General features: G+C 37.1%; 1 protein-coding gene across 1 annotated transcript in view; it reads right to left on the reverse strand.

Moving 5' to 3' along the window:
• The window catches only part of LOC134806702 (nose resistant to fluoxetine protein 6-like), a 31061-nt gene that overhangs the window by 795 nt on the left and 14957 nt on the right, over positions 1-15309 (reverse strand). Inside the window, exons 9-12 of the mRNA XM_063780027.1 lie at positions 13181-13371; positions 3106-3244; positions 1635-1821; positions 276-418 (exon numbers count right to left, since the gene is read on the reverse strand). Coding sequence (XP_063636097.1) covers positions 276-418; positions 1635-1821; positions 3106-3244; positions 13181-13371 — 660 coding nt within the window. The remainder of the gene's footprint in view (positions 1-275; positions 419-1634; positions 1822-3105; positions 3245-13180; positions 13372-15309) is intronic.

Raw genomic sequence — 15309 nt, forward strand, 5'->3', positions numbered from 1 at the left:
ATCCAACAAACTGAGATGAACAACTTGGTATTTTATCAATTAAAAAGGGCAATGCAAAAAACCATAAATAATTTCTAAACTATTCGTATTCTAATTTCAGCTTCTTCTATGTTTTTTATTTAGTACTTATACACTGTGGTTTTTGCAGGTACATACTTACTAAAACTATAGCTGCCAAGCAAAATTAATCTTAGGGAATCTTCCACAATATTAAAGTTAAAAATATTAATTGATTGATTGATTTTATTTAAGAAAATTCAAAGCGCAAAACTTACATAGCGCTGAACGGAGAAGTGACTCGTCGACACAGAAGTAGTATTGACAATAACCATTAAGGAATAGTGGAAGATGTACATCGCGTAGGAAAGCCGAGAGGGGAGCTTCCACATACGGAGCGTCAGGAACCAGTTGACAGGACCTGCGAGTACCAACCGAGATGGGATTAATGAGGGATACCGTCTCTGTGCTCACCAGTTGGCGCCACTGTTGACTGAGGTCGAAGCTGTCAAAGTCACTTTTATTATGGGCGCGACAAAATATTAAATTTTAAAGCGTATTATAAGAAGAAAAAGCTATAGGTAGGCCCTTATCGTTTTTTTATGTGCTAATTAATACTAGCGTAAGACAAAGACAGTATGATTATCTGTATCTATGTTATAAATGAGACAGGCCCTGGCCGAACTACATACAAAAAGTCTTGTTAATAGGGTCCCGTTTTTACCTTTATTTGGGTACTGAACGCTAATAACTATAATAAGTCTATCCTTCCACCTGCTTAGTTTTGCACCTCTTCTTCTTAGCTCTGCTTTAAAGTAGGCACTGAAACTCATTGAGACGAATTAACTTAGGTATACATATTTTCAATCAATAAGTAATCCGAGATATTATAAAAAGTTCACATAGTAATTATAATTGTGATATACGCGCGTAATCCACCCAGAAACAGTGACAATTCGGAGACCTCACGCTACACTAGCGCCTCTAATAGCAACAAATTCATATGCGGTAGCGTTTTTAGTGAAAATGCGTTTTCCCTGCATAGTTAAAAACTGGTTTTCCGTACAGAGACCGTGCGTGTTGGAGGGTCTGCCATCTCGTGACCTTAATCGAAAGCGATAACTATTCACGCTCCTAAGCAGGTGTTGCCCTCTACACTAAACGATGGCTCTATTTTGTATAGTAGGGTCTGCCATCTAGTGGCTTAAATCTAAAAATGGAAACTTGACATAATGCTTCGCGCCAATTAATAAGCGGCATCTGTGCTGCCGTCTACAGTTCATGCACGCTCCCTATGCCTTGGAGAAAACGCGTTGTCACTAGTTAAAACTAGTTTTCAAAGTGCCTTTGTGAAAACTGAAAACTAGTTATAACTGATTTTTTTTTCAGTCAAAACTGCAAAGTGTCGCGGTGGAAACTAGTTTTCAATAATAATTCAAAATGTATTTCAGTTAAAACTAGTTTTGACTATGTAAAACGCGTACACCTGTTTTGAATTTTATTCAAATTTACCTTATAGTTTTTGAGATAGATGATTTACAAACCGACGGATATACAGAGACATGACGAAACTATAAGAATTCCGTTTTTTTCATTTTGGCTACGGAACCCTAACAGCCGTACAGATTTATACCAACCTCCATAACCGTGTGTACAGGCAAATATCACCCAGCCAATACACACAGCCCACCCGGGTCTGGCGAAGGAGTTGATGATGCCGTCCCAAAAGGGGCTGTCCCAATCCATCTGAAGGACGGGGTATGAGGAGTAGATAACGCCGGCGGAAACCACGAAGGCGCAGAACCAGCATAATGCTACAAACCACTGAAAGATGGTAAGGAGTGGTAAGTTCATAATTTTAGTGAGTAACTGTAATTAAATAACATAATTATTTTGATCATATTTACGTAATATTCGTTTTAAATACCCCCCCTTACATACACCCCTCACCCCCTACACATCCTGTTACGGCTGTTACTTCATACTGGGGTAGGTATCAGGATTAAAAGAAGAGAAGAAGGTAGGTAGATAACGTCTGCGTACAGATGTGGTGCATAATTATTTTCAATTCTCATGCTCTGAAAGAGGGTCATTGTTGTTCTAAACAGCGGTCGGCAACAAGCGGCCCGCGAGCGTCCCTGGCTATTTTGTATGTAATATTGACAAACGACAATGTCTGATAAAAGTGATAGTCATAAATATTAACAAAGTGCGGCCCGCGTCAACTTCGGTAACTACTATTTGGCCCTTGGCTGCTAAAAGGTTGCCGACCGCTGTTCTAAAAGGTGCGCAGAAAATGATAAATTTCTGCCTGCACTAGAACATTTTAGGTTTCAAGTACGATTTAATTATTATTTTTACGATAAGCAATTGAAATTTGGGTATAAATGGATTTGTTATACAATTTCAATTCTAATATTTGACTCCCCATTCCATAAATAACGATACTTTTGCCTAAATTGTTAATTGAAAGTAGTCTCAAAAATATTATAAAAATGTATGCTTAGTTATATTTTAAAATAAACACGTGCTTTACAGCGCGTACTTTCCTCGTATTCGAAATGAAAAGTAGAGTGTTTAACTCGGGTGAAAGGCATCATTTCAGCCCCGGAATATTGGCGCTCTCACTGCGTTCGAGCGACAAAAAACCTCGGCAGAAATGAGTGCCTTTCATCCCTTGGTTAACAATCTACTATTTCCTTCGTATTTTCACGAAAACGTACGAACGTGTCTTGCTATTTCAGTCAGTCTCGGTACAAAAAGTACTGACGTTGATTGTAATTATTGGCCAACTGCTATAGTTATTGGCCACTACATAGTACAATTACTACTATACTATTTTAGACTATTTTGTTACAGGAAACGTATTTTTACCCGACTGCATCTTAAGGAGGGCAATATTTGTGGTTAAAGAAATTTATTTTCTCAAAAAGAAATTTAACATTTCACATAGCAGTCACCCTTCAAATAATATGTATTTGTTACGTCATCTACTTGCAGCTGGGGTTAAATTATTTCTGAATTCACTTATAAACTGGTAAAGTTTACATATGTAGGTATGTTGCTAACTTACATTTAAGTTATTAACAAATTGTATAGTTTTCTTACTCTAGCCATGTGGACTTGTTTGCTTTTATACATATTAAGAAGATAGCCAAACAACATGCCAACGAAGAAAGGCGAGCATCTGGTCAGTGTGTTTTGATAATAGTATCGTAGGTAGTGGTTGGCATCTTCTTGCGATCGCCTGGAAACAAAACGTTTCATAAAAATGCCATTCTACGTTCCATTACTCAAACTTGTACAATGGGAGTTGCTAATAGCGCCATGTTTTTTGTATACTGTGTACTACTGCATCAATTTGCAGTACCAATAACTTCTGTACTGTAGGCATTAGAGTTTAATATTTTCGATAGACGGCAAATGAAACAATGTTTACTTATTTCGCATCCGCTACTTGACGCTAGATGTCGACTGCGAAAATAATAATCGTTTTGGTAAGAAAACTGATGTATGGCGTGAGCACAATTAATTGTAGATGTACATAATGTAAATAGTTTAATTTTAAGATCAATATTTGCTGTACAAACATGTGATACTGCCTACTTATACCAATTATGTCATTTTATGTACCATAAATCATTATCTTATCTATCTGATCACTCTATATGCTTATTTATTTCTCTATGCTATAACTTACCAACTAGCGAACAAATCAAATTATTAGGGCGAGCGAAGCGAGCCCTATCACTATTCGACAAACTATGCATTCTTGTGGTACACTTTACGGAAAAACTATCGCACTGATAGTTTTGAAATTAACATAGTAATTTAAATTCATGTCTAGATGTGTTTTCAAACATAAAAATATCATTTTATAAACCTAAAAAAATAAAATAAAGGAATAACACTTTGTATTACTACTAGCGCCATCTGGTAGACAAAATATAAATTAAATTTCGTGCTAATGTACTACATGCTAACAACGATGAATTGAATACAAAAAGGGTTAACATTTTGGATTCTGACCCATCTCGCTTCGCAATTTAGTTTATGTGAATAGGTACTGGAACATTCAATCTTGCTATATATTCACTGCGGAGGTCAATTTACTCGTATGGATGTTCTGTTCTGTGACGCCGATGAACTGATCAGTCATGTTGTATTAGCAAACTTTTAAATCGGGTATTTTCAGTTCGAGAAACAGTTTTGACTATTGCTTGGAACTGCCAAATTATAAATAAAGATAAGCATATTAGGTTAATACAAACTTCAGTGATTTAGGGCCGATACAGACGGACTACAACCCGACTGCAACTTGTATGGAAACTGCACACCAATTGCAACGTCGGCGTGCAGTTCAACAAAATGACCCAGAACCCTGGCAGTACCTAGTGGAAATCAGGTTTGGTGCAACATTAGGCACACGCTGTTTTAGTAATTCGACACATCTTGATGAGCACTTGGAAGAGCAGTACGATAGAGCTGATGCTGAACCCTGGCTGTACCTAGCGGAACTCAGGTTTGGTGCAACATAGGCACACGTTGTTTTAATCATTCGACACGTCTTGATGGACATTTGGGAGAGCAGTACCCAAGATAGAGCTGATGAGCTGATGCTAAGCCCTGACTGTAGGTACCTAGTAGAACTCAGGTTTGGTGCAACATAGATACACGCTGTTTTGGACATCCGACTCGTCAGAATGAGCACTTGGGAGAGCAGTAACCAAGATAGAGCTGATGCTGAACCCTGGCAGTACTTATTGAAACTCAGGTTTGGTGCAACATAGGCACACGCTGATTTAGTCATTCGACACATCTTGATGGGCATTTGGGAGAGCAGTACCCAAAACAGAGTTGATGAGCTGATGCTAAACCCTGGCAGTTCCTATTGGAACTCAGGTTTGATGCAACATAGGCAAACGCTGTTTTTGTCATCGGATCGTTTTTTTTAGCACTAGGGAGATACCCAAGATAGAGCTGTAGCAGAACCCTGACAGTATTTAGTGGAACTCAGGTTTGTTGCAATATAGGCACACGATGTTTTGGTCATCTCACTCGTCTTGATGAGCACTTAGGAGAGCAGTACCCAAGATAGAGCTGATGCGGAACCCTGGCAGTACCTAGTGGAGCTCGGGTTTGGTGCAACATAGACACACGCTGCTTTGGACATCCGACTCGTCGTGATGATCACTTGGTAGAGTAGTACCCAAGATAGCTGCTGCTGAACTCTGGCAGTACCTAGTGGAGCTCGGGTTTTATACAATATATGCACACGCTGTTTTGGTCATCCGACTTGTCTTTTTGAGCACTTAGGAGATACTCAAGATAGAGCTGTAGCTGAACCCTGGCAGTATTTAGTGGAACTCACGTTTGTTGCAACATAGGCACACACTGTTTTGGTCATCTCACTCGTCTTGATGAGCACTTAAGAGAGCAAATTATACGTAAGTTTATGTGCGGAGCAGCATGATTACCGCCAGTAGGTGTCCAGACGTGATAGTTTTACGCTCAATTGTGTGGTGTGGACGCATAAATCAATTCAAGGACATTGGATCGCTGACCCAACATTATGTAGGAAAGCCAGTTGGCTTCCTTACAAAAAGTACTGGGCGACCGAGTAGGATGTAATAAGCGCTAATGAAATTGTATATTACGTGCGGATGATATTGGCAATTTGATTTTGTCGTCTGGACACGTTTTTAATGGCCAAAGTAAAAGCTGTAACAGACAGGCGTACCGGAGAGCGACCGGGGTCCAATTAGTAGGTATATTTCTTTCTTGCTCTCACTTATAGCTGCGTCCTTAACGGACTTATTACGTACCCACTCGATCGAACATGGAACAAACCTCGGACTGGATCAAAGTCGCGGTCCGCTAGGTTAGTCCCTGGTGTTCACTTAATTATACGGCAAATGATGATGATGGAATTTCCTTTTGCAGAGTTGCTCCTTGTGACTCACAGGTTGATTTATGAAGGGGAGCCAATCGAATTTTTGATGTAAAATTTTGACTTAAGGGGGGGTGCCCTCCGAAATTTGTAACAAAATTAAGTTTTGCTATGTGGTCAAGTTTGGTATCATTTTCGTGTAACTCAAGGATGCTAAATTCGTTTCTGATATTTAATTTATACGGTTTCATATAAATAATTTAAAAAAAAATGAAAAATAAATATTTTCTATTTTATTTTATTTTCGAATAAAAGCCTACATTTTTTCCTATTTTAATATGCACATAAAACATAAAAATTTCATGAAAAAGCCCTACTATTTCTCGTTATAAAAAGTATACATATGGCATATTTATTTTACATTAATGTGAACAAAAAAAATAAATGTAGACCTACTTTCGACTACTCATAGAACAAGGTACAACGATGTGATGTGAGCTACAGCTAAGCAATTTACGGCGCTTGATGATGCTGAGATCCCTTTTTATTATACATAGTGAGTCCTTAGAGCCCTTAGATCATTTTAGGAAGGAGATCCACCTTGATTTTTGATACGGTCGGGATGAAAGGTGGGGTGATTTGTCGCATACAATCATAAATTTATGCAAGCACCTGTTTAGTTTTCTGCAATAAGTTTGGTGACATTTTCGAGTAAATCAAAAGACAGAAATAATTTAGGTAATTAAATATTCAAAATACAAATTAATAATGTAAATATTGATTAATATTTAAATTATTTTCCTCCGTATAGCTAAGTCCGATCCCTTAAATCGGATTACGTTGTGCACCGAGCATAATCAATGTTAAAGAGTGTTTACAAATATATAGGCAGTAAAATCTTTAAAATACGAAATAATGTAAATATTAGTCCATTTCTCTTTTTTTTCTTTTACTTTACTCGATAATGACACCAAACTTAATGCAGAAACCTAAACAGATGCTTTCATAAATTTCTGATTGTATGGGACAAATCATCCCCACCCTTTAAAACACACCGCACCAAAAATCAAGGTGGCTCGCGTTCCTAAAATGATCTTAGGGCTCTAAGGACTCACTATGCTAAAGGGTATCTCATCATCATCAAACGCCGCCATCGAATTTTCATAGCTGTAACTCATATCTTTGTATGCTGGTGGTCGAAAGTAGGTCTACATTTCATTTTTTTTTCTGTATATTTTTAGACATAAATATGCAACGTGTATACTTTTTATAACGAGGAGTAGTAGGACATTTTCATGAAATTATTATTTTTTGTGTATCTATAAAAATAAGAAAAATTTTGGCATTAATTCGGCAAAAAATAAAATAGAAATTTTTTATTTTTATTTTTTTTTTCAAATTATTTATATGAAACTGTATAAATTAAATATCACAAATGCATTTAGCATCCTTGATTCACCCGAAAATGATACCAATCTTGCGCACATAGCCAAACAATTTTTTTTACAAATTTCGGGGGGCAGTCTCTTACTTAGGTCAAAATTTTGGTGCCCTATTGATATTCCGAGAAAAATTACGCCGATTTTTGTTTCGCCGACAACGATTCGCCGACGGGTTCTTTGGCAGAGTAACGATTGGCCGAATCTCATTACGCATAGTAGTCGTTTGCGAGAGTAGTCAATAAGCAATAAAACATTGATACGCATATTTACTATTCGTAGAATACTCATTTAGTAACTGTCATAATTACCCGAGAAACCATTTGTCGAAACACAATAGGTCGAATGTTCATTTGGCATTAATATTGACTAGCAAAACTTCTCTCATATTTACCCTCGCCATTTTGCGGATTTTCAATGGTACTAATTTCTTTTACTGGCAACAAGTATTCTTTGACAACGAACGTTGGATGTCATCGAATGTCACCGATGTAAACAAACGGAAAATATCTACGAATATATTCAAATATAAACGGTTTTATTACAAAAATGCCAAAAAAATTTACCAAAGATGCGAAAAAATTGTAGTGAATGCAATCAAATACTTACAGCTTAAAAAAGACGAAGGATTACATAGCATTCCAATAAACAATATTTTGAAGTTGGCTGACATGACCGGTATTGACATTTTATAGTGCGGTTTTATTGAACTGGTTTGTTGTTTGGTTGAAACTTTAATATTTCATTTAAGGTTGTAGATCGACGATAAAAATCCTATGATCGAATTGGAGACTGAACGTTTTATAATCGAGGTTGGTGGTCCTGAAAGCAACACAACATCTGATGAAAATCAGACTTCGTCAGAGTCTGAAAACGAAGAATATAGTAATATTGAATATTTAGAATCAGATTTTGACGAATAGGTAAATTGAAAGAACCGAATTCTCTGTAAGCAATGTTTCTGACATTTTACGAGTAACAACATGAAGCCAATAAACACTACCCCGACTATACATGACGTACGCACATTATTGCCATACGTAAGCTGTTTGCAGCGACACTATCTCAGGGTTAAATAAACTGTTGTCAGGCTTTATGAATTCCTAATCAATATTTAGGGTTTACATATGTCCACTTTCCGATAATCCCCAGTACCGTAATTGAGCTCTTCAGGAAATTAATGACCCTAGGGTCAATATCTATAACGCTATACTGACAAAGTCCTACAGTCAGGAGGATGTATAAAATATATTTCTTAAGTCAGTTCATGATCAAGAACAAAAAAATCCCGAGAATTTCCTGTGAGTTGTGTAAAATAAGCTCAATCAATTTTTTTTCAAACATTCGATATAATTGTAACTTAGCAAATCCTACACAATTCGAAAATTTTATGATTTGGTCAAAATATAAATCTTTATTCACATTGAAACTGTCACCAACTAAGATACAATGATCTCTGAATCTATTTATTATGGCGTATTTTTTGTTTTATGTTACGTAAAAAACTAGTTTACTTAACAACACTCCAGGTCAAAATATTTCTACAATTGTATAAAACGCCTAATTGAATATGTTTACTCAATTTCCCGGTAGATGTCACTTTCTATTTCTACAACTAGCGAACGGTTGTCTATAATGGATTTAATAAGATATTAGAACAATTGTTGTATAGTGAGATGATTTGTGTGAGCCAGATTAAACATACTTCTGTTTCTTATTAAGCAAGGTGTTTGATTTAAGCTTTCCCTTCGAAACCAGAGTCCAAGAATGTACATGGTCCTTCGAACCTGATAAGAGTGATAAGCCAGCGGCTTTTTGAAAGTTCAGTGCGGATTCACTTCGTCCCGTGGTTAGCCGGGTAGTTTCCAGGTCAGGATCGGGTCGAAAATAAAGAAAATCAAGATGGCGACCGTTTCGTTAAATTTCGACTTCAGATTCGTATTAAGGGGCCTCTCGGACCCTCAGATATCGATTTTCATCAAGATCGGGTCAAAAATAAAGAAAATAAAAATGGCGGCCGTTTCGTGAAATTGTGACTTCAGATTCTTGTTAAGGGGCCTCTCGGACCCTCAGATATCGATTTTCATCAAGATCGGGTCGAAAATAAAGAAAATCAAGATGGCGACCGTTTCTTTAAATTTCGACTTCAGATTCGTATTAAGGGGCCTCTCGGACCCTCAGATATCGATTTTCATCAAGATCGGGTCGAAAATAAAGAAAATAAAAATGGCGGCCGTTTCGTGAAATTGTGACTTCAGATTCTTGTTAAGGGGCCTCTCGGACCCTCAGATATCGATTTTCATTAAGATCGGGTCGAAAATAAAGAAAATAAAGATGGCGACCGTTTCGTTAAATTTCGACATCAGATTCGTGTTAAGGGGCCTCTCGGACCCTCAGATATCGATTTTCATCAAGATCGGGTCGATAATAAAGAAAATCAAGATGGCGGCCGTTTCGTTAAATTTCGACTTCAGATTCCTGTTAAGGGGCCTCTCGAACCCTCAGATATCGATTTTCATCAAGATCGGGTCGAAAATAAAGAAAATCAAGATGGCGACCGTTTCTTTAAATTTCGACTTCAGATTCGTGTTAAGGGGCCTCTCCGACCCTCTGATATCGATTTCTGAAAAAAAAATATGGCCATTTTCAATTTATCATTTCTATAGATAAACACCAACACATCGAGGAAGCACAAGTATATCATATACTTAATCCAAAACTAGGCTTCAGTAAATATTCGAAATTGGAATGTTCTACATCGCGCTATCGAAATTTTTCCTGTCGCGTATATATACCTCGAGTCACTTAAAGGGAGGTTGGTCGGGGAGGCGGGTCCTGGACTCCGACCGAGTGCCGCTGGCATATGAACATTATTAGTCACACTTAAAAGGTCGGGCTAAGCCCGACATTCAGAAGCGCGCTCTTACAAGATACAGGGCGCCGCATCACACTTAAAGGTCGGGCGAAGCCCGACATTCTGCGCGCTACGCGCGCTGTTACGTATAGGGCGCCTGCGGCGCCGATCACACTTAAACGTCGGGCGAAGCCCGACATTCGGCTCGCTTCGCGCGCGTTTACGTACAGGGCGCCTGCTGCGCCCTTCACACTTAAAGGTCGGGCAAAGCCCGACATTCAGCGCGCTTCGCGCGCGCTCTTACGTACAGGGCGCCTGCGGCGCCCTTCACACTTAAAGGTCGGGCGAATCTTGACATCTCTTTCATACAGGGCGCCTGCGTCGCGATACATTAAAAAAAACTTATAAATATAATAATTTTTATAAATCATCATCTGTTTCATATTATTAATCTAGTCTAAGTATACCTATCTATAGATTTGACATACAAGATGTTTTTCTTTTAATTTAACTCACTAACTTGTAAATAGTACATTGTGCAACATGGGGCGTAAGTTGAATATTGCAAACGGGAGTAAATTAAATCGCGACGGCTTGCCGGAGCGATTTATAGACTCGAGTTTGCAATATTATTACGCCCCGAGTTACACACAATGTTTTTCATCAAACTTGCGATACAAAAATTAAGTATAAAGACAAAAAACTGTTAACTATGGCACTAGAAACTTCATAACTTCCTAGGGTGAACGCTTTTTCTATAACTCCCGCTAAACCTGCGTGCAATTCCACATTTACTGAGCGAGTGTGATGAAAAGGTTATTTTTATTGTTCAAAAACGAGTATTGATTATAAAATATGCATTTTAACCACAAGATTAACGTTTTACAGTATTTCTTCTGTCTTCGTAACTTACTTTATATACATATACCTACTTAACGCATTTGCTTAAAAAAGGATAATAGATTATTTCATCCATGTGGGTTTTCTTTAGTTTTGCAAAGTTTTTGTTTCGATAATAACGACTTATATGTAAAATGTGAAACGTTAGTCGACTAAACATTGCTTAAACGAAACGATTACTCTGCCAAATGGAAATCGTCCAATAATCGTCCTGCTAATTTACACAGAAGCGAACTGAACTGTATGTGAACCAAGAGTCTGCGTAACGATAGTCGACCAAAAGTTACATTTACAAATAAATCACTCTGCGAAACGATGTTCGGCGAATCGTTGGCGGCGAATCGATAATCTGCTAAAAATTTCTCGGAGAATCATTAGGTACCCCAAAATTTTGCATCAAAAATCCGGCTGGCTCCCCTTCCTAAATCAATCTGTGAGTCAAAAGGAGCAACTCTGCAAAAGGAAATTCCATCATCATCATTTGCCGTATATCACACTTTTTTGTCGTGAGCGCCACGGACTAGTTACGTTTAGGTAGAAAAACTCCGCGAGCCCTTACAAAGCTCTGCTTTTTGCTAGTTTTATGAAATGTTTTATGTAGCCGGGAGGGGTACCTAATGATTCTCCGATAAACTTTTAGCAGATCATCGATTCGCCGACAACGATTCGCCGAACATCGTTTCGCAGAGTCATTTATTTGTCAATGTAACTTCTGGTCAACTAACGTTACGTAGACTCTTGGTTCTCATACAGTTCAGTTTGCTTCTGTGTAAATTCGCAGAACTATTATTGGACGATTTCCATTTGGCAGAGTAATTGTTTCTATTAAGCAATGTTTAGTCGAATAACGTTTCACATTTTACATATAAGTCGTTATTTTCGAAACAAAAGAATGAAATAAAATATTATCATTTTTTAAGTAGATGCGTTAAGTATATGTATATAAAGTTACAAAGAAGTTAGCGAATATGTAGCAGTGTTGGCCGAAAGTTAATGCGAATTGAAAATGTTGGCCATTAACCAATATAAATTGAACCTTAAACCGTAACGGACGATTACAGTTTACGATTCAATTTATAATGGTTAATGGCCAGCATTTTCAATTTGCATTAACTTTCGGCCAACACTGATATGTAGTGTCAAACTCGTGGTAAGTACAGTTGCACTTCATGAAATTGGTGGATTTCAGGAGGAAATGCTTGAGTTACTTTAGAAAATACCGAAATCATAATACACATGCCTTTAAAAATTGAGGGGTTCCATCAATTCCTCATGGATTACATCAGATCAGAACCAAAATTATTATGGGAATACCTCGCAGGTAACTTTTTTCAAACAAAAAAAGAATAACTCAAATCGGACCATGGGTGCTGGAGTAATCGCTAAACATACTACTTTAAAAAAATCATCAACAATCATAATCACCAGGTGCACTTCATCAATAATTGAAATCTCACCTTATTTTATAATTTTTTTTAGCATTAGAAAGAAGGTAAGCGACGTTGACATGTCTTTTAATTGAAAAAACGCTTTTTAAAAATCAGTAACTAAGTATTACTTATGAAAGCAGAAGAATATAAATGATCGTATTAGATTCGTGAATGTTACATATTTGCCATGACTTATTTTTAAAAAGAGTTTTTCAATTAAAAGACACGTCAAGATTGTTTGCCTTTTTTCTAATGCTAAAAAAACGAACATTCAATATTAATGCCAAATGAACATTCGACCTATTGTGTTTCGACCAATGGTTTCTCGGGTAATTATGACAGTTACTAAATGATTATTCTACGAATAGTAAATATGCGTATCAATGTTCTGCTTATTGACTACTCTCGCAAACGACTATTATGCGTAACGAGATTCGGCGAATCGTTACTCTGCCAAACAACCCGTCTGCGAATCGTTGTCGGCGAAACAAAAATCGGCGTATTTTTTTTCGGAATATCAATAGGGCACCAGCCGGGAGGTCTAGTGGTCATGGCGTTAGCCGCGTAAGCTGAAGACGCGGGTTCGATTCCTCGGCCTCGGCCACCGGTGGACATGGTCATTTTTTCTTTAGTGTATGATAAATCTATTTCGGTTTAAACTATAACTTACGTCGGTACAAACGATGCGGTTTGGAACTTGTTTAAATAGTTATACGTTGTCGATACCACCATGACAGCCAATATGACGACAGTTAATGCAATCCATGCCGATCTTCTTCTGCCGAGCATCCAGAATAAAATTAGAGGTGAGAGTATATGTAGCTGCATGTCAACAGCGAGGTACCAACTGGGGCCAATACACTGAAATAGAAACCTTTCTTAATCAAATTACAATATTAATTCTAATTAGGGCCACATTTTTCTTTTGTTTATTTCATATTTCTGCCAGATTTTGATAAAAATTGGCAGGTTTGACGTTCCGGTCGCATTAAACATGAAACCCAAATTTGAGAAAAAAAATTACATGTACATTCCCATTGAGTTACGAAAATTCCATAGGTTTTCGTAACTCAGTAGTCTGCACTCACTATCTGTCCTTCAAATGTTATCAAAATCTGAGAAAAATAAAAAAACGGTAACATAATTTAAAAAAATGCCCTAAGTAATATGCTTCCTATAAATAAATAAAATACATTTTAAGCATGTGTATTTCAAAAATACTCCATGTGTTTAAAACAATGAACTCATTAGGTTAATACATCGGTACGTGGTTGTTGCAGTGTTACTGTCGTACGTTCTAATCACAACAACAACAACAACGTAATTTTCACCACACCAGCTCGGAAAGGCTTACTTTGCACTTCGAAAACGGATAGAAAAGTTGCACTTTGCTATCCCTTTTTGAAATTTGATTCGTACCTGGTCCAGCTAGAGATGGGTCGCGGGTATTTACCCAATTTACCCACCCAGGTAAATACCCGGTAAATACCCATCTACCCGGTATTTACCCGTATCTACCCAAATGGACGGGTAGATTCATTTCTTGTTGCACATGTCGATTTGTGTTAAAGTGGAGATATAAACCGAGTTAATGGCTGTAATTATTGTGTGTCATTTAAAAAGAAATGGTTTAGTTGCAGTTGCAGTTGTAACTAAGGAATTTTTAGTACAATTTTAATAAATATTAAAAAAGGCCGTCATAAGAGTATTTTTATTAGACTTGAGTAAATTATCGTACTTATACGTTGATAATACACATTCCAACTTCGGTCGGCGGGGGGTGCGGTTGGGGGGAGGGGGGAAAAAGTGAACTTTTTCATATTTCTTGGAATCTGTCATTAATATCGAAAAGTGTTGTATGTACAAACTAAAGTAGACATAATTTTCTACAAAAAAGGTTATATACATTTTTGTCCTAAAACTAACTGTGTTTGACTTATAAGCTTCACAAGTTGGGATACTGCACAATTTTTTTTTATTATCATTCATAAGTATTCTTTATTTTCATCTTTCTAATGTATATTAAAAGCATTTTAAAACATTTCCGGAAGCCAGGGAATGATTTTACACGATTTTCATAATTGGACTGATATGTTAAAATCGAACTTCACCTCATAGCAACCTTTTCGTAATTAGTTTGAACATACATTTTATGTAACATTGTAAAAAAATACTTAAATTAATCTTATTTATACTCACATACCATTAAACACATCAAATTTAGAAGAAAAACGAAAATACCCGCGTATTTACCCGCGGGTAGGTAAATATCGGGTATTTACCGGGTAAATACCCGCTCTCGGGTATTTACCCGGGTAGTTACCCATCTCTAGGTCCAGCGTATATCGTTGGCTATTCAGCGCGGGAACGCCGCTGGTATTTTGGGGACGCTTGTGCCGGGTACTTTCCGGATTAAGATATAGGTTTATGACTTATTATTATGTTTTGTAATGACCAATTTCCTTTTAAATTTGACGATGCGTGTTGCGGATGACATGTGAAAATATACATTTTATTTTGACGAAACCTGAGGTGGATGAGCTATCTGTATGATGACGAAGCCTGCGCTGTGGATCTAAAGGTACCTATGCTGTTATTATTGTTCTTTTTTGGGTCAATAAATTGCTTTATCGATAATGCAAATTTTGAGTTGTTTTCTTATGTTTGCTGGTAGAATTGACTTTTAAATGACGATTTTGAATGATAAATACCTATTTAATAACATGTATTTGAATTTGATTTGGCTTGATTTTGTTTAATATTTTAGATTTAATATTTGCTTCGGGTTGGCGCGGTGAG

Source organism: Cydia splendana, chromosome 3 (genome assembly GCF_910591565.1).
Source record: "Cydia splendana chromosome 3, ilCydSple1.2, whole genome shotgun sequence".
NCBI classification, from domain to species: domain Eukaryota; kingdom Metazoa; phylum Arthropoda; class Insecta; order Lepidoptera; family Tortricidae; genus Cydia; species Cydia splendana.